The sequence below is a fragment of the Dryobates pubescens genome, chromosome Z (genome assembly GCF_014839835.1).
Source record: "Dryobates pubescens isolate bDryPub1 chromosome Z, bDryPub1.pri, whole genome shotgun sequence".
Lineage (NCBI taxonomy): Eukaryota > Metazoa > Chordata > Aves > Piciformes > Picidae > Dryobates > Dryobates pubescens.
In genome coordinates this window covers 130,187,962-130,210,762 of record NC_071657.1, presented here as the reverse complement: position 1 = coordinate 130,210,762, position 22,801 = coordinate 130,187,962, and the positions used below count along the sequence as shown (strand labels likewise).

General features: G+C 39.8%; 1 protein-coding gene across 2 annotated transcripts in view; it reads right to left on the bottom strand.

The window, feature by feature from the left end:
- MON2 (MON2 homolog, regulator of endosome-to-Golgi trafficking) overlaps nt 1-22,801 on the bottom strand; it is a 77,825-nt gene that overhangs the window by 6,519 nt on the left and 48,505 nt on the right. The window contains exons 23-30 of one of the 2 annotated variants that reach the window (XM_054178299.1): nt 20,194-20,356; nt 19,405-19,698; nt 18,468-18,666; nt 16,405-17,033; nt 11,779-11,922; nt 11,213-11,230; nt 10,820-10,948; nt 9,006-9,196 (exon numbers count right to left, since the gene is read on the bottom strand). In XM_054178299.1, coding sequence (XP_054034274.1) covers nt 9,006-9,196; nt 10,820-10,948; nt 11,213-11,230; nt 11,779-11,922; nt 16,405-17,033; nt 18,468-18,666; nt 19,405-19,698; nt 20,194-20,356 — 1,767 coding nt within the window. The remainder of the gene's footprint in view (nt 1-9,005; nt 9,197-10,819; nt 10,949-11,212; nt 11,231-11,778; nt 11,923-16,404; nt 17,034-18,467; nt 18,667-19,404; nt 19,699-20,193; nt 20,357-22,801) is intronic. The other variant, XM_054178300.1, reaches the window with a different exon arrangement.

Here is a 22,801-nt window from a genome sequence, read left to right as displayed (position 1 = left end):
TTGATCTCTTCTCCCAGGCAAGCAGCACCAGAACAAGAAGACACAGTCTCAAGCTGTGCCAGGGGAAGTTTAGGCTGGAGGTGAGGAAAAAGTTCTTCACAGAAAGAGGAATTGGCTACTGGAACGTGCTGCCCAGGGAGGTGGTGGAGTCACCATCCCTGGAGGGGTTCAAGAGGGGATTGGATGTGGCACTTGGGGCCATGGTTTAGTTGTCAGGAGGTGTTGGGTGATAGGTTGGACTTGATGATCTCTGAGGTCTTTTCCAACCTTATTGATTCCATGATTCTATGTCCAGAAGTGATTCAACCATGAAAATCACCCAACACTTCACAAACCTCTACCCTACTTGCTTGTAAATTCAGAAATCTTGTATCATTTGAGATTTTTATGCCAACCACCAGCCATGCAGTTTTCTCTGGTGAAGTTTTACCTCATTTATTGAGACCTTCCTTGTACTGGACTACCCATTCAGTGAATTCAAATTCCTTTTCTTTGGTGGATTATACTACTGAGTTGTTGGACCAAGTTCCTCAGCAGGACAGAAGGCCTCCTACTTAGACAGCAATCAACTACTTTTGCTGATGTGCCTACATCAGTGTTCTAATTTGATCGGACTCAGGCTTTTCAAGTTAAACTAGATAATTTTCTATGAAACTAAACAAACAAACAAAATGCACTGCAAGTTCTCATAGATGCTTGTGTGAGCTACTTTCAAATACATTAAAAAAGAAACCCATCTGCAGCTGATGGGTCCTCATCATGAAGTGTTTTGCTTTACAGATCCTGCTTCTACTGCACTTGGAGGGGGAAAAACAAAAACCAAAAATTCTAGAAGGTACACCACACGACAGACAAACTCTGAAATACCTTACTTACAATTCCATAATCATAGGATTGCTTAATAAAATCTACGTGGAATCAACATGCCATCAGCAAAATTATTTGAAGCTAATGGAATAACCAGTAGCATTAACAGCAAAATTCAGAGAGGTGGTGTTACATACAGTCAATATGGTTTCATATCTGAAATTCTCTCCTCTTCCCGTAATTTACTTTTTGTCTTACAGACTAACTCTATAACATCTTCAAACTGAGGAACAGTTGGGAAATTTGACCACTTGAAAGGAATGGTTAGAAATATTGGATGTAAGATTGCCTGTGGTACTCGACTTGCTGCTATCGTGTATGCTTGTGTGTTACGATGCATCTTAAATTAGATAATGCTCTTTTTTCCTTCCTCCAGAGATACCATCTGATTAAGTACACAGGATGGTCACTACTGAGAAGGAAGGGAAATGATAAGGTCAGTCTGCCACAGGATTCTTTGCCTAATTTATGGCAGAATAGGCAGATGCAAGGAAAACAGAGCTCCGGGCTGAACAAAGAACCAAGCTGTTGTGCAAGCAGAGGAATCGGTGCAGTACTGCAGTGACAAGCAGAATGGCATTCTTTGGCTTATTTCCAAACTCGCTCCCCAGCCCCCAGCTTCTCCTCCACCCTGTGTCCCTCTCCAGGAAACAACAGACATGTGGTGGTAGTTCAGAGCTAAACACGTGCTCTCTGGCAAGGCAGCTGCCAAATCTATGATTGTGGACTTGTGCCAGCCTTGTCCTCATAAGGGTACTTGTCTAGGTCTGTTTTCTCCATACCACTGTCAGTTTTAATGAAAAGTTGAAGAACTTTGGAAGCTTCTAAATCTCATTCAGCTCTGGTTAGTTTAACAGTTCTAAGGGTTTTCTTCCCAGTGCTCCTACATAGTGCTGACCAAGTCAAGTAAGATTTTTTCAAGACAGGCTTTTCTCTCTTCTGAGTGCTTAGCATGAGACACCTGAGGTACACTCTGCATGCCTACAGCTAATCTTCAATTATGTCAGTGTGCACCAGTGCTCTTGCCTGAAAAATAAATACACCTTCCCTTCCTGAAAGGGGCTTCATGCAGATAACTTCACCAATGCTTGTGTTGCATGGATGACTAAAAAAAATCGAACACTGTATTTATTACTGGTTTGTGTGTTGGGCAGTCAGGAATTTTGGAGTTCTATGTTGTAAACTAAGAATAAAATCTTCTGTAGTTGTTTGTTTAGTACCTTTTGTTACACAAACAGATAAGCAAAATTTTCAAATCATAATGTAAGCTATTATGGTGCATACAAATGCAGGCCATGCTGAAATACATGGGGAGCTTGCTTTCTGACACTTCTGATTTACAACTGACCAACTTTCTGAGCTGAGGTTTACTTTAAAGAGGTGTTAAGACCTTTCTGTCCAGTCATCCATACATGCTCTGCCATATATGCTACAGATTATGCTACATACTTGTTCATGTAGCAAATTGCTCCCAAATAAATAGATTTTTTTAATGTTGTCTATATGACACATCTATCTAGAGGCCAAAAGCTTTACTGGTCTGATGCAGTGCAGCCAGACTGTACCAGAAGGGTCAAGACCCAAGGAAGAAAAGCAGCAGTGTGATGCAGACTATTGCTATGCATGGGCTTTCCTAGGTACAGAGCTTGCAGCAGCTGCCCACTGTCTAGGGAGGGCTTTAGAGCCGAACAACGAAAAGCTAACAGCCACCCAGAGTCCTGCTGTGCACAGCAGCACTCTGCTCTGAAGCATCTTTTCGGAGAGTATTGATTTAACTCCCTTATGTGTGCACAGACTTCTGCTCTACTAAATTATATATACACACACATTTGTTGAATTTTATTTTATGTAATGGCTTGACATGCTTCCATGAAAGCCTCTGGGAGAGAAGAACAGTATGAAATAATAAACAGACCAGCCTCTCACTAGAAGACAATTTTATGTAAATTAAGTTATGTGAAATATATTAATTTTTAAATGGCACTTTGATTTATAATAAAAAAATCAAGATTATTGAGCCTCCTCAGGTGCAGCTTGCTGGCTTGTTGGGTTTTTTTTAAAGGCAAGCAAGTGGAAACTTCTTGCTTGGAAGGAATTTCAGTATTTTAAAGCACTATGAATCTCTGTGTTTAATTTTAAGGGTTCTAACCACAGTGACCTCCTGCCTAACCTACACCAACTCAGTTTCATTGGTGGAAGGAATATTAGGCTGTCCACACATGCAACTTCTAGGATCCCAGTGATTAGAAGAATTATGAGTGGTACTAGAAAAATGTTTTAAATGTTGATTAAAAATTTAAAACTAGTGAAATGTAAAGAGTTTTATCTTTTTGCTCTATCCTCAGCTATACAGACACTAGGAGAATGTGCATACAAAAATGAGACAATAGGCACTACGATGTTTTAACACACAAAGCTAAAAGGAAAAGCTAGCCAAGTCTGTTAGCTGCAATAGATCATTAGATAGTTTTACAGAGATGCGTGTTTCATACTTAGAAACATCCCAGGAATGCTAAGTGAGTTTTGAAGAAAAAAGGTTTTAAGAGCAGGTACAAAAGGGAGATCTCTACTCAGCCTTACATGAAGCCTAGACAGGTAACTGCACAGAATGTGAAAAACATTAAATAGTGGAAAATGTGGGGTATGAATAGGTGTACAGGAGTGAAGGAAGAAAAGTAAGTTTCTTTGTGACAAAACATTTCAGTTTGCCTGAAGCAGAGAACTTAGGAAAAATTACAGAATGCTGCCATGAGAAACTCAGGTTTTAGTTCTAACCACTTCAGGCCTAACTGAATAGATCTGACTCTATTTCTGTCACAAGGAGTGACAAGTTGGTAACAATAAAAACCCATGGTGTATCTGCAGATTGTATTTTCAAAACACTTCGTGCTCCAGAAGCTTTTCAATCCACTGATTTTCAGCAGTGCAGACAGGTCTGTGCACCTGACTTAATAAACCCCACATCCCATGTGGCATATTTACAAGTTGGAAAGCAACCAGAGATGACTCTCAGTCACAGCCAAGAGTATGGTAGACAAAGCCACTGAAACCAAGTCAAGTTTACAAGTCATTAATGTAACCAGGACCACAGGGTGCTTTCATCTTCTCTTCTGTGGCTTGTTTAAATAGTTTTGGTGATATGGACAAAAATGCAAATATTACCAAAAATAAACACACTGAAAAGAATCAGTTTTTACACCACCTTGCTGACTTAGAACAAAGGTCCAACATGGAAAAGAGTTACTTCTCCATTGTCTTCTACAATCCTGAGGTTGACATGCACCTCAAATTAACAATAAATTTTAGCTGTTACTTTCAAAACAGTGAATAGATTCTCCCAAATTACTCTGGAATGAGAGATTATTATTATAGAATAATAAATATAATAAAAAATTAATATACAAGATCATTTTAAAAAATATTCAGATAACAGAGATTTGAAAAAATCTAAATTTCATTTACTTAAAAATGGTGCAACTACAAATGTAAGAGACTGACTATACGGCAATTAAAACCGTTGAAAGACACACTGTAGACAATTTCGACACAAAGGGGGCAGGTTGGCCTATTTGCAAAGGTTAGCTTCACAGCATCTTGCAGGAAGTGCAGAGGGATGTATCCAAAAGGAAATCAGAAGAGAATTACCTCAACATGGAGGAACTTCCACAGAGATCTCTAGAGACCTCTTTGTGAGCCCATACAGGGGCATCACAGTGAGAGCTTCAGGAGCATTGTGGGAAGAAGGAGGAGGAGGATACAGAAAAAGAGAAGTGATTGCTATTACTTATTGTCCTGACTATTGGCATGAGGCAGATGTACTCCCTCCACAGCTTTAGATTTTTTTTCCAGGACGACAAGGCCCAGGCTGCTAAGAGGAACAGAAAGGCTACCTACCCTAAAGCTACTAAGGGATAAGGCTCTAACTGTAAGTAGGGGAAACATGCACTTGGGAAGACAAGCTGCTGTTTAAAAATCAGATGGACATTAAGGGGGGTAAAAAAATAGAAAGAACAATCCCACACCAGACATTCAATAGCCATACAAATGTGCAACTATATAAGCAAAAATCATCTATGCATAAAAAGCCAGGAAAGAGTAGTGACAGTGGTCATGAATTATAGTAACTGACCAGATTACCCTGATGTATCAAAATGGTTCTATAAACCACTGGGCTATTTTTACTATTTTAAATTCTTCTGAACTTCAAAACCAATGACAAAACAGAAAAGTTTCCTCTAACTTTTCAGAGAATATCTTTAATTCTGATGAATATGCTGATCCCTGAAAAACACATTTTGTGTGTAAGATTGTAGAACACACTGGTCTCTGAGCAGGCAAACCCCATACTTAAGCAAAGATAGGCAAGTTGTAGGGCATCATGAATATTCACAGAAGTACTAATTTTCCTTTACCTCCAGAGAATATTTGTCAATGCATGACAGCTAGCAAAAAATACTACAATCAATGCCAATGGTGATTGTTTCTAGAAAGCAACATGTTGAGATGAAATTTCTATGGTTGAAACAGCTTTCAAGGAAAATATAGAATAGAATTGAATAAACCAGGTTGGAAGAGACCTTTGAGATCATCACATCCAACCTATTATCCAACCCACCTAGTCAACTAAACCATGCAACCAAGCACCCTATCAAGTCTCCTCCTAAACACCTCCAGTGACGGTGACTCCACCACCTCCCTGGGCAGCCCATTCCAATGGGCAATCACTCTGTGAAGAATTTCCTCCTAATCTCCAGCCTAAACCTCCCATAGTGCAGCTTGAGACTGTGTCCTCTTGTTCTGGTGCTGGTTGCCTGGGAGAAGGGACCAACCTCCGCTTGTCTACAACCTCCCTTCAGGTAGCTGTAGACTGCAATAAGGTCTCCCCTGACGCTCCTCCTCTCCAGGCTAAGCAACCCCAGCTCCCTCAGCCTCTCCTCATAGGGCTTCTGTTCCAAACCCCTCCCCAGCTTTGCTGCCATTCTCTGGACACATTCCAGCAAGTCAACATCCTTCCTAAACTGAGGGGCCCAGAACTGGACACAGGACTCAAGGTGTGGCCTAACCAGTGCAGTGTACAGGGGCAGAATGACCTCCCTGCTCCTGCTGGACACACTGTTCTTGATACAGGCCAGGATGCCGTTGGCCCTCTTGGCCTCCTGGACACATATAAATGACTCACTGTAATTTAAGAAAAGGAGACAACATATTTGCCAAAGAAGGTCATGCATATGATAGTACATTATCTTGAATTACATTGAAGACCTGTGGTAATCTTCCCTCTCTGTATTGATGAATGATTAATCCCCACAATTGTAGACACATCTGCCTGGGTCAGCTAAAAACATGCAAAATGTTTCATCTGTCTAACAGATATTGAGGAATAATTCATTGTCAGCAAATAGTAGAATGTCTTGCCAAAGTAACTTCTATCTGAAATACATTCTTCTACCAAAAAATAAAGTGTGTGTGGGGGCGGGGTTTGGGTTTTCAGGTTATTTTGTTAACCTAACAATGATGTTGATTGTAGGGTGCTAACTGATCTGGACTGCCTGCCTCAGAATGGAAGCAGGACTACTTAATCATTGCTGAAAACAAAGCAAAACTATTTACTGCAAAGATTATTTTAAATTAAGGAAACAGTGAAGCATCAAAACAAAAAACTTGAATGATTAAAGTGTCTTTTATGTTGCCTTAATGAGCTTTTTTTTTTATTTTAAGGTCCTCCTATTGAAAAATGTTTCTTTGAAGTAAATGCAAAGCCAAAGGAAGGTTCCCCATTCAGTGTTCCTGTAACCCTATTGATCAAATTCCAAACCCATTCTTTATTACCAACATTTTTACTAACGGATGTGTCTCCAAAATTAAGTTTCATTGGTATTTGTTTTTCATCTCTTTTAGGCAAGCTGCTATTTATTCACCATTAGTAAATACAGCTGTGTTTGGTTACTGATTTTCTGTGCTTGAAAATTACTCACACACACACACAAATACACAGCATATTAGTGTTAGGTACAGAAGAACCCTACTGCTTTCTACTGAAAAATAAGATTAATTTGTTACTGAAATCTGATACAGACAGAATACACAAGGAATTAAATTTTTCATATTCCACACTGTCCTTTAACTTTAAACACTGTTAGATAAACTATTCCTAAAAGATGCTTACCCAAAGACCTTCACAGAAGATGGAAATTTCACACCACTACTAAGCAATCTTCTACAACACCTAACTTTCCTTGGAGGAAAAGGTTTCCTTAATGTCTAACTGAGATAATCTTTGCTGTACTGAAATCCATACTCAATGGACAATAAAAATTCTTGTCTGGAGCAATGTGGGATCCTCAGTTTAAAAAAGATGTTCAAACGTGTCCAGAGAAGGGCAACATAGCTGGTGAGGGGTTTGGAGCACAAGCCCTCTGAGGAGAGGCTGAGGGAGCTGGGGTTGCTTAGCCTGGAGAAGAGGGGGCTCAGGGGACACTTTATTGCTGTCTACAACTACCTGAAGGGAGGTTGTAGCCAGGTGGGGGCTGGTCTCTTCTCCCAGGCAACCAGCACCAGAACAAGAGGACACAGTCTCAAGCTGTGCCAGGGGAGGTTTAGGCTGGATGTTAGGAAGAAATTCTTCATAGAAAGAGTGATTGGCCATTGGAATGGGCTGCCCAGAGAGGTGATGGAGGCACTTAGTGCCATGGTTTATTTGATTAGATGGTGTTAGGTGATGGGTTGGACTTTATGATCGTGAAGGTCTTTTCCAACCTGCTTAATTCTGTATCTTCTACCATATTCTGAAGACTTACTGTGTCTTCCTAATGATACCTTCTTTTGTTTAAAAAAACCTAATAGAGCAGATTGTCTAAGTCTCTCATTGTTACTATTTTTCACTTCTGGACTTTCTCAACCTGCCCACATCTAGCCTCACCTCAAGCATTGTGTGCAGTTCTGGGCCCCTCATTGCAAGAAAGATATTGAGGTGCTGGAGCACGTCCAGAGGCAAGCAACAAGACTGAATAGAATTTACCAGGTTGGGGAAGGGACTGGAGGGTAAGTCTGATGAGGAGAGGCTGAGGGAGCTGGGGTTGTTTAGCCCAGAGAAGGGGGGACTCAGGGGGGACCTTATCACACTCTACAAGTACCTGAAGGTAAGTTGTAGTAAGGTGGGGGGTCAGGCTCTTTTGTGATGAGAGGGCATGGCCTGAAGCTGCACGAGGGGAGGTTTAGGTTGCATGTTAGGAAGCACTTCCTCATGGAAAGGGTAATTAGAGATTGGAATGGACTGCCCAGGGAGGTGGTGGAGTCACTCTCCCTGGAGGTGTTTAAAGAAAGTGACACAGTCTGGTCGATGTGGTGATGTTAGGTCATAGGCTGGACCTGATGATCTCAGAGGTGTATTCCAGCCTCAATAATTCTGTGATTCTGTGATCTACAGTGTTCCATTCTTCAGTGATCATGCATGCACTTATACAGCTACCTTGTCTGCCTAGTTATAAATCCAACTGTTTAGCCACACTTTTCACAAAGTATTATAAATAAAGCATGGTTAATTATTAAGGTCCAATCAGTTTATCTTGGGCAGAAACAAATGCAAAGTAATTACGGGCTTCTTAAGTGAACAAAGTAAGAAGTAGCCTTCCAAAATTCACAGAAAGTGGAATATTACAAGATGGAACTTGGGAGAAATGCATACAGTAAATGATGTTCACCTTAAAATACAAATAAATTGTTGCAGTTCTGTTCAAAGGGGGGTGGGAAAGGTTAAAAAACAAATATGCATCAATAACTCTTTATCAAATCTATAGTAAACATCCTTGGGAGCCCATACAGAATAGCTCGGCCTTACGCCTTGTGTTCAAAGGTCAGCTGAGCTCTTTCTTGCTCTATCATTTCAACTTTTGGATGAAGTTTTTTCTAGTACTGTCTGAAGTTACACTTTCCTGAAGCAGACAAACTGGTTACCTTGTTCCTTCATTCATTACCAAAAAACAAGATGATTATTTCCATATTAAATCCATCTCTAAAGCTAAGGTTGTTTGTACTGTATTCTACTGACACATTTAGTGAACAAATTACCTGCAAATACTTTCCAATTTGGGGGGGGTGAGGGTGGGGAGGAAACAACAAAGGAAAGAGATTGTGTTTACCTTTTGGTGAATAAAAAGTCTTCAAAAGTATTCGCTAGCTCTGGCCACATACTGTCAAATTTTCCAGAAGATGCATGCTGCCTTGCAACAGGTAGCCCAATAGAGAGAACTTTGAGAAGAGAAGAAACAGCCAGCTTCCATGTGCTTTCAGAGGGACAGGAATATTTCAAGCTAAGAGGTATTCCTAGTGTCTGCAAAAAATGAAGAAAAACCCCCCAAAATTTACACTTGTTTAGAAAAATCTAACAATACAACAGGTTTCAGCAGAAGATATAAAACCAGTATTTTTTCATATGTGTGTGGGTGTATATGTATATATTTTGTATGTGCCCTTTTTTTTTATTTTAACTGTATAACATATATATAAATATCGAGGGCTGGGTGTCAGGAAGGAAGGGACAGCTTCTCACTTGCGCCCTGTGACAGGACCGGGGCAATGGATGTAAACTACAGCACAGGAACTTCCACTTCAACATGAGGAAAAAAATTCTTTACTGTAAGGGTCACAGAGCACTGGAACAGGCTGCCCAGAGAGGTTGTGGAGTCTCTTTCTCTGAAGACTTTCAAGACCTGTCTGGATGCACACCTGTGCAAGCTGTGCTAGATTCTAAGGTCCTCCTCTGGCAGGGGGGTTGGACTCGAAGATCTGCAGAGGTCCTTTCCAACCCCTAACATCCTGTGAAGATCTTGGCAGACACTCTCATAGAGCAGTGTACACATCCCTACATTTTCTAATGGTGTATGAGATGGTCTTCTAAAGATGATTTACCATATATCACCTGGCTAAAGCACAGGTCTGATTGCTAAGTACAAGGTGAGAAGCTGGAGTTGATCCATTACTAAATAGACTGTGAAACCACACACTATTTTTTTTTCTGTATTGCTATCTACCACTTCTGCCAAGTCTCACAAACAGACTTTCCTAATATGTAACAGGTTGCAGGCAGTTTGTTCTCATCAGCGCATTCTGGAGAATCTGCTCCCATTCCCACAAAGCTATCTCCAGTGTTTTCACAGTAAAAAAAACAAACAACAACAACAAACCAAACCCCAAAATCTCCACTAAATATAAAATTTTCCTACTATGCAAAAGCTGAACTGGTGTATTGGGTTTAGCTGAGTTGGAGTTGATTCTCCTCAAAGCATCTTTCTAGTGCTGTGTTTTGCAGTGCTATAGCTGATAACACACTCGTGTTTTGGCTACTGCTGAACAACTTGATGTCAGTCAAGTCATTACAAAACAAACCTAGGTCACATACATTTTTTCCCCCATACTAATCCCATCCAAAAAAAAAGTTTAGAGTTTGGCAATTTCATCTTCAAGGCACATTTGTGCTCCTGTAACACTTCATGTGACATTAGTGACACTAGTGACACACAAAATCACTTAAAGCAATTCAAAAGTAATAGGTAGGGCACACATTCCCAAAGTATATGTGCCAGTCTGAAGAAACTGGTCTTTGGAGCTCTATTTACTAAGCTCTGCCTGTCACATCAAGGTGCATAAAACTTTGAAATATTAGTATTCTGTGGTCTAGCAAATCTGTTAATTTTTGTCTTAACACTGACATACTAAAGTTGACATTATCCATAGTATCATAGTATCCAGCTAGAGAACAGTACATACAGCCTAATCAATAACCTTGCAGCTTTAAAAGAAATTACTACCTGCTACTCATCTTCATAAAATAACAGTTTGTTTGCTTAAGGTTTAAGCTTACCAGAAAGAATTTAGAAGCATTGGCTCAAAACAAAACTCATTATTTTCAACATCAGCTCATTAAATTCAGAGCACATGCAGGACAAAGTTTTACCTTAATAATGTTCTGAAGAACTTTCTCTGTTACCACAGCTTTATGGCAAGCTGTCTTCTGGTATAAGTCCACAACAACTTCCAATGATCTCTCAGCAAATGGTACATAATTCAATGCTACCCATTCAGCCTAGGAAAAGAAATTAGCAAATTACTGAGGTATATGTGAAAACATCTTAATTAAGGAACAGAAAAGGCATGGTTTGCATTGAACTCTGTTTAATGCATGCAAGGTTTGCTAAGAATATGGTCCAAGCAACAAAACTGCAAATACAATGTAGTCTCAGTATAAAAATGTACTCTACATTGAAGTAAAGCACATTTAAGTAGGAGGAATGTTGCAGTCTAGGCAAGACAACTACAGTACAACGATCTTTAAGGAAATTTAACTCACCGGTGCAAATAGTTGTATCTAGTGTGAGTCCATTGTGTTGCAGGACAAATAGAATAAGAAGAATTAATACATAACATAATAGTTACCTCTTCGATTACACTGAATCAGATGCTCATGCTTAGTGAACAGCAGAGTACACAGATAAAAGGCATCAACGAACAAGTCCCATTTCTCAACGTGCAACTCAAAAATCTGCAGCATGAGGGAATTTGCTGCATTGAAAACTATTGTGTCTCTCTATGAAAATTTGGTTATCACATCAAAGATGTTATTTTAGATGAATCCACTGGACAAATTCAGACACATTCACTGTATCTGGTGTCCAAGCAAGATCTTTCCTACACAGAGGAACACAAACTATAAAAGCGAAGTAGAGTTCAAAGAGACCAAATGAGGTAACAAAAGCAGATGAAAAACCCCATAAAAGTACCCCAACCAAACACATTACACAACATAGAGGTGAAGTTTTTACAGACAGAATAAATGCATCTTGCTAAACAAGCTCTCTCCAAAGATGAACTGGGTTCACCACCCAAGTGAAACAAGCAGTTTTTCCAATTAATTACCTGATTATACTTTGCATTTGCAATGTGCTTGGTTTCCAGCTGTCCATACTGTGGAGGCTTGCAGGAGAATTCTACAAAGGCCAAGAGCTGGTCGAAGATTGCAGGGTACATTATCTGCATACTTTCTGAGCCAACACATATAGCCTATACCAAAAGAAAACACAAAGGCTTCATATCCATCTTGAGCTTTCACACTGGAAAATTTGCATCAGCACAAGTTGCTCCTAAAGAAAAATTCCCATAAGACTATGCAAGAGTCATGCTGTACAAAAGACACTGTATAGTTCTAACAGTTCAAGAAAAGTAAGGGATTTTTTTATTCTGTTAAAGTAAATTAAGTGGCAAGATACCTGAGCATATACAGTTTAGTAAATACAGCTATCTCATTTCATCCAATAAAAGCTATCGTTTCTTTACAAGCTCTACTTTGACATGACAGCAAAACGGGTTATATATGTCCTGTCTGTTGATCTCAGCCACATCTTTTTTAAGCCCTACTTCAAGGAATATTTTAAGTCTCAGAAGTAATTCATATAAGGTTTTCTGCATCATTAAAATTGTGTCTTACAGAAAGGACCATAAATTAAATGAGAAATGGGATTTTGGTATAGCTGAAACTCATAATCTTGCTTTAAAATGGAAAGCATTTCAGAAGGGTGTATTTGGAAGGTGTCAACAAAATACCGTGTTGTCATAGGCTAACGATTTGCTGTTGGAATATAAATCCTAAGGCAATCTTGGGGCATTTATTTTCAAAGTCACATACAATGATCCTCTGAAGTTACTCCAATTATTTTCTGACATTTTAAACAGCTTGCTTTTCCTCCCAAAGTCTCTCCTCTCAAAGCTTCATGAAATTATCTATTTAGTGCTGCACAAAAAGACTCTTGTGCTTATACTGTCATTTTTCTCAGGAGAGAAATCAAATCCCCTTTTCATTAACCACAGACCATCCAAGACAAGCTAAGGCTGAACTCACTTAAGATTCCAAAAGCTGTTTGACTGCAGCCTCTGTGCTGGGACTGTGTCATGAGCAGCGGCAAATGATAGGCTAGCAAACAAAGGCTACAGGTACTGTCACCACTAGATAACCCCAAGACCTGTACCATTAGGCAATCTACAACCTGCAGCAGACCACTCCATGAATCATGGAGAAAGCCTGTCTTTCCCTTTTCCTCAGCTTCATGCTATTCAAAAAGTGTATCCAATGCTCAAAAGGCTTAATCAACATCAGGAATACACTGCAGCACTCCTCGAAAGCCATACTCTTTTTCTGGTGCTCAAGTTCAAAACTCTACTCACTCCAAAAAAGATGCTTTGACCCTGGATACTTCCCTGTGTGGCAGAAGAGTAAGAGGTTAATTGCTGAGATATTCAACACCCTGTAAAACAGTTTCAGTTGATACACTGCTGCACTGAAGTCACTGCACTGAATTTTAAGAGGCTAATGCAAGATTACATAGCTATTAGAAAAGGCAGGGAAATAATTTTGTGTACCAACACAAGGAACAGCATTCACAACTCCCTGTACAACTTTCATACAGATGCAACTTAAATTACCCACAGAACACCTGTAATGGCAAAACTTAAAAATACATTTGCCATTCACTCCACACTGTTATAATCACAGAATCTTAGGGGCTGGAAGGGACTTCAAAAGGTCATCCAGTCCAACCCCCCTGCCAGAGCAGGATCACCTAGAGCATTCACAGGAATGCATCCAGGTGGGTCTTTAATTTTCCAGAGGGAGACTCCACAACCCCCCTGGGCAGTCAGTTCCATTGTTCCAGCACCCTCAGAGGGGAAAAAAATATCCCCATGTTTCCATGGAACTTCCTATGCCTCAACTTCCAAACACTGCCCCTTGTCCTGTCACTGGGCATCACTGAGCAGAGCCTGACTCCATCCTCTTGCCACTCACCCTTTATGTATTTACAAACATTAATGAGGTCACCCCTCAGTCTCCTCCTCTCCAAACTAAACATACCCAGCTCAAGCAGTTCCCTGAGGTACTTCTTGAACTGAGGGGCCCAGAACTGCACACAATATTCCAGATGTGGCCTCACCAGGACAGTGCAGAGGGGGAGGAGAACCTCTCTTGACCTACTAACCATACCCCTCCTAATACACATTTTAATTTTTGTTATTATTCCTTTCAGGATTAGTGGAAAATAATTTCAGATGCTACTTTTTCTATGCTGGTGAACAACAGCAGTGCATGAGTAGATTTTTACTCACCACATTTTATGAAACTCAAGTGAAAATTTTATTTCACAAATAGAAGCATTTTCTACCCAGTCTACTGGGTCATTTAGTTTTGAAAATTCATCTAACTGGAATCACTTTTATTCTTCAGATGGACACCAGGTAACTAACTCAAAACCAGCCTACCAAAGTCTGTGAAGAAGGATGTTAAAGCATCTTAAAGAGCTGCATACAAAGCAGAGTAGTACTTTACTACATTAAGTGCACTGATTTACATACCTAAGCAAAGAAATATTTATAAATTAAGAGGTAATAGGCACCAATAAAACACAAAACTTAAAATACCCTACAGATCACTGTTTGTTATAAAAATTGTCAGAGTAGAATAGAATAGAATAGACCAGGTTGGAAGAGACCTTCAAGATCATCACGTCCAACCCATCATCCAACACCATCTAATCAACTGAACCATGCAACCAAGCACCCCATCAAGTCTCCTCCTAAACACCTCCAATGATGGTGACTCCACCACCTCCCTGGGCACTTTAGCTTCAGAAATTTCTGCTGTAAAGCACTCTGCAGTTTAACATCTTGACCAGAACAAGAGTATAAAAAACCCATGCACTTTTGTAAAGGGCAGAACACAGACTTGGGCAGGGCTTAGTAGACTGGTATTACAACTTCATGCTATTTATATCTCCACATACAAACTTGAGATTTAATACCAACTTCAAATCTTAAACCTCTGTTCTGAAAAGTCATTCATGAATATAAACTAAAGGAATGACAAGACAATGATTCTCCCTTACTTGTGGGGTTTACGTAAGTATAAGTCAACCCACACAAAGCAAAAAGAAGATACTGAACTACTGCTTATTTAGCAGGTACCATATGTTCTGTGAGCTAAATGGGGCAGGATCCTGTTAAGGGCAGGAAGGTATGACCAAGTAGTCATAACACGAAAGCCCAAAGGGCATGAAGTCCTACAACCTCAAGGAAGGTTGTAGCCAGGTGGGAGTTGGTCTCTTCTCCCAGGGAACCAGCACCAGAACAAGAGGACACAGTCTCAAGCTGTGCCAGGGGAGGTTTAGGCTGGATGTTAGGAAGAAGTTCTTCACAGAGAGAGTGATTTGCCATTGGAATGGGCTGCCCGGGGAGGTGGTGGAGTCACCATCACTGGAGGTGTTTAGGAGGACACTGGATGAGGCACTTGGAGCCATGGTTTCATTGATTAGAATACATACATACATACATAGAATAAACCAGGTTGGAAGAGACCTTCAAGATCATCACGTCCAACCCATCAACCAATCCAACACCACCTAAACAACTAGCCCACGGCACCAAGCACCCCATCAAGTCTTCTCCTGAAAACCTCCAATGATGGCGACTCCACCACCTCCCCAGGCAGCCCATTCCAATGGGCAATCACTCTTTCTGTATAGAACTTTTTCCTAACATCTAGCCTGAACCTCCCCTGGCACAGCCTGAGACTGTGTCCTCTTGTCCTGGTACTGGCCGCCTGGGAGAAGAGACCAACATCCGTCTGTCTACAACCTCCCTTCAGGTAGTTGTAGATGGTGTTGGGTCATGGGTTGGATTTGATGATCTCAAAGGTCTTTTCCAACCTGGTTAATTCTATTCTATTCTAAGTCAGATCACAATGAGAGTTTTAATTCTGACATTTCTCGAGTAGGTTTTTTTGAGGGGTTGTCCCTTTGTTTTTTTTAGCAGTGCTTAACACAAATGCACAATCTCATTCTTTTGCAACTCCATGATACTTTAGAACAGCAGGAAAAAAAAGAATCTTTTTTCTTATCTTTTTTTTTCACTATCCAGAAAAGGGGCATCCTAATTTGTTCACAGGTTCACTTGCATGAAGGGTGCACTCTGAGGATGAGTTCTACAGCAAGACTTTCTTAAGAGGTCCAGCATTTTCCTCAAACTACTGATGATTAACGAAAGGCAAGAAAGTAGCTGGCCTTCCAGAGAATTTTTTATATTTGCTGTTTTGCAAGAACTCAGAGTTCTCATACTTACTATTCTGTTAGACTTTGTTTATGGCACTACCTGGGGCAACATAAAGGAATACTGTTTGTGGGACCATTTCTCCAACTCCATCTGCAAACTTTCATAACAGTAAGATACTTTAACATCAGACAGACAAGTAAATAGCTACACAGCACTACACTGAAGGTGTTTCTGCAATCAAGGCAAAGTGCATTTCATAAAGATTCCACCATTCCTTTCAACGCAGAGCACCTGGGCTGCACCAGGAATGGAGTTCTGATTGTTCTAGTTCAGTACACTGTGCAATTCTAAACATGATTTTTTCAGTTAAGTCATCACACTACAGTTCTGAAAAGCATTAAGACACAGTGCAGTTCACCTTTCACCACACATCTGAAGTCACATTTTTACCTTTTGTAAAACATCTAAAGCTGTAAGCACCGCTTCCTGTAAACTTGTCAAAACTGCTTCAGTGTAAGATGGAAGGATAAAAGGGGAAGCATCAGAACTGATTGGAACTGAAACAGCGCCATGCAAAATGACACCCAGCTTTTGGAGATCATCCATGCTGAAACCAGTTTTGATGTGTTGGTAAAGAGCTGGGAATATTTGAATTAAAGCTGTAAGAAAAGGCTGGCTGGGAATGAAAGTCAATTTATCACAAGTAAGTGGAGGCCTTGTACTTTCTGAACCAATCCTATACCAGCTGTTCCAGGCTGCCCACCACAGGTTCAAATCTTCAATTTCATCCGTTACTACAGGTGGTTCAGCTCCATTGTATCTTCCTATTCTTTCTCCTATGGAGTCAGTTCTCATGAATGATCTGCCAAGGCTAGTGGCAGTTGTTGTACCTACGACCACAGGTACTGAAACATTGATAGCAGGTGGCGTATCAGGCTTCTCCAAGTCTCGGGCAGGAGAAACAATCTGTAAGATCTCCTGGAAGCTTTTTAGTGCAGCCAAGGAAACTTCATTATTTTTGCTGAGTGCTGCTGATTGGATGTGATCAAGAAGAACATCCCAGGCTTGGGAAAAGTCTCCTATTTTAAAAACACAAGAAGGGGGTGGGGGGAAGAGGGGGAAATAAAATCAACTCAGAAGTGGCTTTGTGTTCCCCTTCCCACCCACACTGTCACTAAAAGGCTGTTCATGTACTTGGTAACACAGAGAAATTTCATGAGGTTAGGCAATGGCTTGAATGACTTTTCTGAACATATCAGTTCAGCAATAATCAGAAAGAATGTGACTGAGAAACACACAAATACAGAGAGCGAAACAACAGATCTATGTCGAATTTGTTAGCAAAAAAAACCCAAAGGCAGCCACATACCACATCTCATACTAGAAGAATACCTTTCCTTTTTTTTTTCATTCAGGATAGTGAAACAAATACTTTTCTTATACATCCCAGATGCCTGTTGATTTCAAAAAGTGTTAAGCGTGCATGAGGAGTTAAGGTTCAAATCCATAATCATGCAGGTCATTTGGAGAGAGCTGATTTTAAAATGATCTGATAATTGCACTGTGGAGCAAGATGTCATTTTTGGAGCTTGAGTTTTTCATTAAATTTAGCCTTAAACTTCAATCTTCTATGTTACTAATTACAGAGTTTGAATAATTAAAACAGCCCTGTAATCTTGCCATTTATTATTCAGTTTTAACTCAAGTTTAATATAGTTTGAAATCTACTACATTTCTGCAAATGACAGATTCTGTCAAATACTCTTAGTAGCCATTAATACATTGATTCTGTATCACAAACAACCAAAAATTAAATAACATGCAACCTATTTTTTGTTAGCTACATTAATTGCATACTAGGGGATGGTGAAGGTTTATTAGTGTAATGGGGAGCTTCCTTTGCAAGCTATACATTCCTCATTTACTTTTCACTTTCTCCTTACAGGTGTCCCTGCCCATGGCAGGGGGGTTGGAACTAGATGATCCTTGTGGTCCCTTCCAACTCTAACTGATACTATGATAATTTACCATGATAGTGTAAAATCTGATTACATACAACTGAACAATGCAAACATTCAATACTTCGCTGACTTCACAAGCGAGTTCTCTTTACTTTGTTAAGTGCACTGTTAAACTCAACACACTGATGCTACAGAACAGTTCCAGGCAAGTGTATAGCCTTAGAAAGACGTGAGGAAACATATGTTTTGGCAACCAAAAGAACAGAATAATTCCTGTTGTTATCAGGCTGCTATAAACTAAAGCTCTTTGTCACCCAAAATTCTGGTTAGTGAGATTTAATCTAAAGCACAGTGGTATGGAAGGCAAAATTGGTACTTACAATTTTTGGCTTTAAGGAGTATGAATTAAAAACTCCAGAATTTCAATCATATTTGAGGTAAGACACACATGTTTGAGCTAAGATTAAGATTCTTTCAGTACTTTACCTTGAAAAATACACGAAAGTATAACGTTTATTATTGCATCCTTCAATAGGTTTAAACCATAATTACCTAAAGGCTGCAGTAAGTATCTCCTTGTGTTAAATATTCTTGCAACTCCAGCCAGTGTCAACACCCATGTCTCAGCCCACTGCTTCTCAGCTGTGTCCCTTGAATGATGGATAAGAATGTTGCCTCCTCCTGATTCAATCTTCTCTTTGTCAGCTGTGGTGGAAGATTCCCGAACCCTATCCAAGAGGTGAAATAAAACCTGAAATTGTCACAAAAAAGGGGGGGAGAAAGGAACTTTTCAGATAACTTAGTTGTATTCACAGTGAAACAACAAAACTCAGTAATTCTTCCATCATCCTTTCTGTCACTGTGTCCCCTTGAGAACCCCCTTATTTCAAACAGTCTCTGCAACAGCTAAGAGTAAGAATCAGCCAACAAATGTTCCCTTGAGAAGGGTTAGAAACCACTAACATCAGCATTTGCAGTACAAGGGTAGAGTGATTGCACTTGGATACTTCATCGGGTATAACAGACAGACCCAACTACAGCCTGATTTTTTCCATAAAGCACAACCAACATGACTGTTATCTAGAAGAGGGCATTTGATACATCCTTCAAAGAAGAGAGGCCATAGAGTGCCAAGTAAACTCAGCCTAATATCAAATCAGTCAAATCTCATGACCCTCAAACATCTGTGTTTTTGCACAAGGAAATGAGTTGTTCGTCCTTGTAAGAAAGGGAACAGCCTTTTAATCCAACTCCTGAGTTAATAAAGAAGCGATCAAGATACAAAAACTACAGTTCATAAGAGGCTTTAAAGGCCAGAGAATTGTAAAAGAATATCCCCAAACCCCAAGAAATTCGATTTCTGTCACAACATGAGTTACCTTTAAAATGTCTTAGCAATCTAGTTAATTGATATTCAAATAGCACATCAATGGTTATTACAATGTGAATGCAATTTTAAAAACCTTAAGTGGAAGCTCACACATCATACCTTCCATATTACTGTGTGCCATGTTGAATGCTGCAATAAAGTTCCATGAGCACCAATAGTAGAAAACAAAGTCTGCCCTGCACTCTTTCTAACTGCAGGCCGGGGATCCACACACAGTTCTCCAAGTTTGGCATACAGGCATAACCAAAGACAGTCAAATGGTGGTGCAGGATGAAAAGGTCTATTAAGCACTACTCCCTTTTCTTCTGCCTGTTTCTGCAACACTGCTTCTTCTTTGTTTAAGTCCTTTTCAATTATTTCCCCTCTTTGGAAGAAATAATCTGAAATATTCCACTACAAAATAAAGAAAACATATGCTGTTGTACCCATTAAAATGATAGAGTGCTTTTAATGGTCACAAAATAAAGTGTTTCTGATTTTCACATTTAAAAGCATTTTGCAAAGTACATCAAGATAGCATTTCCCTACACTGCTGGAGTAAGAGCAGCACATAAACACTGCAAGGTACAGAAAGTACTTTTCTTAGCCTCAGCTTTTAGGCCCCAGCTATCCATGAAGTACTAGAAAGGGAAAGAAAGCATTAGGACACTGATGAACATGGTTACAATACAATACTATTTATTTAACTAACCTTGGAGTCATGCTGACTAAAGAAAAACTGTGCTCACTCAATCTGTATACTATTCCTAATGATAGCATGGAAGTTCAGCAAGAAAAACAACCCAGGTTTTGGCTTTCCTTTGCAAAACTGACTACATATTAATTTTCATTAAACAAAAGAACATGAAAGGCAGAAGCAGCATCACTGTAGGTTAATATGAAACTCACCAACAAACCAATTGAAGTTAAGCTAATATTTAGCTCTTGATTGTGAAGTCCAAAGCTTCCTGCAACTTCAACAACTATCTGTAGACAAGTACATGGCATTGTTGGAAGAAAGTCTGTCACAACCAACTGAAGACACTGGAATGCAGTCCGTATTAAGGACTCTCTTGAAAAGCAAAACAAAGAGAAAACACACACACACACTCATCTCAAATTTCAAGAGCACAGGAATGTTTTGAACACACTAACTCAGAAAATAGCATTCTTTTTAAAAAGAGATACATTTCATTTTTTTAAATCCACCTAATGTTTTCAGATGGATTTTCAACATTTAAAGTGTTTCAGCTGGACTTTTTTTCCACAGAATCACATCACTGTCAGGGTTGGAAGGGACCTCAAGGATCATTTAGTTCCAACCCCCTCTGCCATGGGCAGGGACACTTTCCACTGGATTAGGTTGCCCAGAGCCACAGCCAGCCTGGCCTTAAAATCCAGGGATGGGGCTTACACCACCTCCCTGGGCAACCTGTTCCAGTGTCTCACCACCCTCATGGTAAAGAATTTCATCCTAATGTCTAATCTGAATCTTCCCTCCTCTAGCTTGGACCCATTTTCCCTAATCCTATCACTGCCAGGCATCCTAAAAAGTCCCTTCCCAGCTTTCTTGTAGGCCCCATTCAGATACTGGAAGGACACAAAAAGGTCTCCTTGGACCCTCCTCTTCTCCAGACTGAACAATCCCAGCTCTCTCAATCTATTGTCATAGGAGAGGAGCTCCAGCCCTCTGATCATCCTTGTGGCCCTTCTCTGGACACATTCCAGCATGTCTATATCTTTCTTGCAATAGGGGTTCTAGAACTGGATGCTGTACTCCAGGTGGGGTCTTCATGAGAGTGGTGTAGAGGGGGAAAATCACCTCCCTCAACCTGCTGGCCACACTTCTCTTGATGCAGCCCAAGCCAAGGTTGGCTTTCTGGGCTGCACACATTGAGGTACATTGAGCTGAAGCTTCAAATTCTGATGAAGTACTTTAGACTATGTTAACTACCTAGTGAAGTTCAGTAAGAAGTTCAGATTCTCCAGTGGTCCTCAGCTAGTTTTATATAGCAAAGTCCCACTTCTCTGTTCTAGAGTTCTAGGACTTCTTAGTTCAACCATGTCAGCTGAAACATTCTAAAAAGGTCACAAGAGACAAAACAAAGCTGAAGTTTAAGCATGATAATCTTCCAAAGAGTAAGATGTTATGAACACTTTCTTGTATCAGCAGTTAGAAATTACTGAAAGTATGCCAAACAGGTAGGCAAAATGTCTTTTCAATATTATCAGGAAAGATGCAAGCTAATGTAAATGATAGACTTACTTGTTTCCATATTGTATTATGTTAGACAACAGTATTTTCACAATATCTGCCATTAGATAGATCTTTAATAAGTACTTTGCCTTTAGAGTCTGAACATCAACATAAAACAGAAGTGTAGATTTGTGGGAAGGAGCTTTCTATAATCAAAACCTTGTTTATGGAGAGGCAAAATGAAGGAGGCACAAGAAGCAGTGGAGTGTGGGTAAAATGAAATAGTGAAGCTGCATTTACATTTCATTATAGGTTGGGGTTTGGGTTTAATCTTTAATGTACCAAAGAAAAAAATTCCACATGCTTGTTCCTTCAGAACATAGATTCCAGGAGAAAATTCAGAATACAAAGACATCAGTTGCACAAATTTCAGATTCCTAAATAGAATAATAATTTTTCAATTAAATAAAAAATAAGCTAAAATCATAGGTAGGCCATTTCCACTATGTCAAAACAGCCCACATGATATGGAAGCCAGAGGAAGGCACAAGAAAACAAAGGAATAACTAGTAATTCTCTATTATGATGCATAATGCAGAGAGACATCCAACCCTGCCACATAGGAGCAGTGGATTTATCTTTGCTCCACTCATGGAGATAATACTCATACATCATTTGGATCCCATATTAGTGAGAGCAGTCTGTAAAGTGAAACACACCCAAAAATGCTGCAGTTCCCTCTCCATTATAAAGTTCCAGAGGTGTGTGGCCTTCAAGGACTCTTAGAAGGGAAGGAGGCATGAAATGAAAGTATAGTTACACAACTCATTTTGAAGAACTGAGTTAAAGGGAAAGTAATCTCTTTCTAATCTTCAAATGAGTGACCACTAGAACAAATTCAAAAGAATTCACACTAATATGTGTTTGGAGAAAGGTTTCAAAGCCCTCTGTGCAAGTAGCAGCAACAATACAACCCTTCAAAACGTGAAATTGTCCTTAATGTTACAGGTCGCCACCAAAAAGACAAAATACAAATGCAAGAAAACTTAAGCTTTGCTCAAAATTTTAAGATCATAAAGGGCTTTATCTATCTTTAAAATAAACAGGGGCATCCTATTGAAAAATTCTTCAAAGACAGATCATCTTTTGTTTGGCCAGCTAGTACCATCCCATCAAGAAGTATCACTGGCTCTCAAAATAGCACCTTTTGTATTTAGCACCCTGGCAAGATCTCCTGGAAGATAAATGCATTTCTGTCATGGAATCCAGGATGTTCACTAACCAGAGGGAAGACACTTGTAAAGAAAGTCACATGATCAG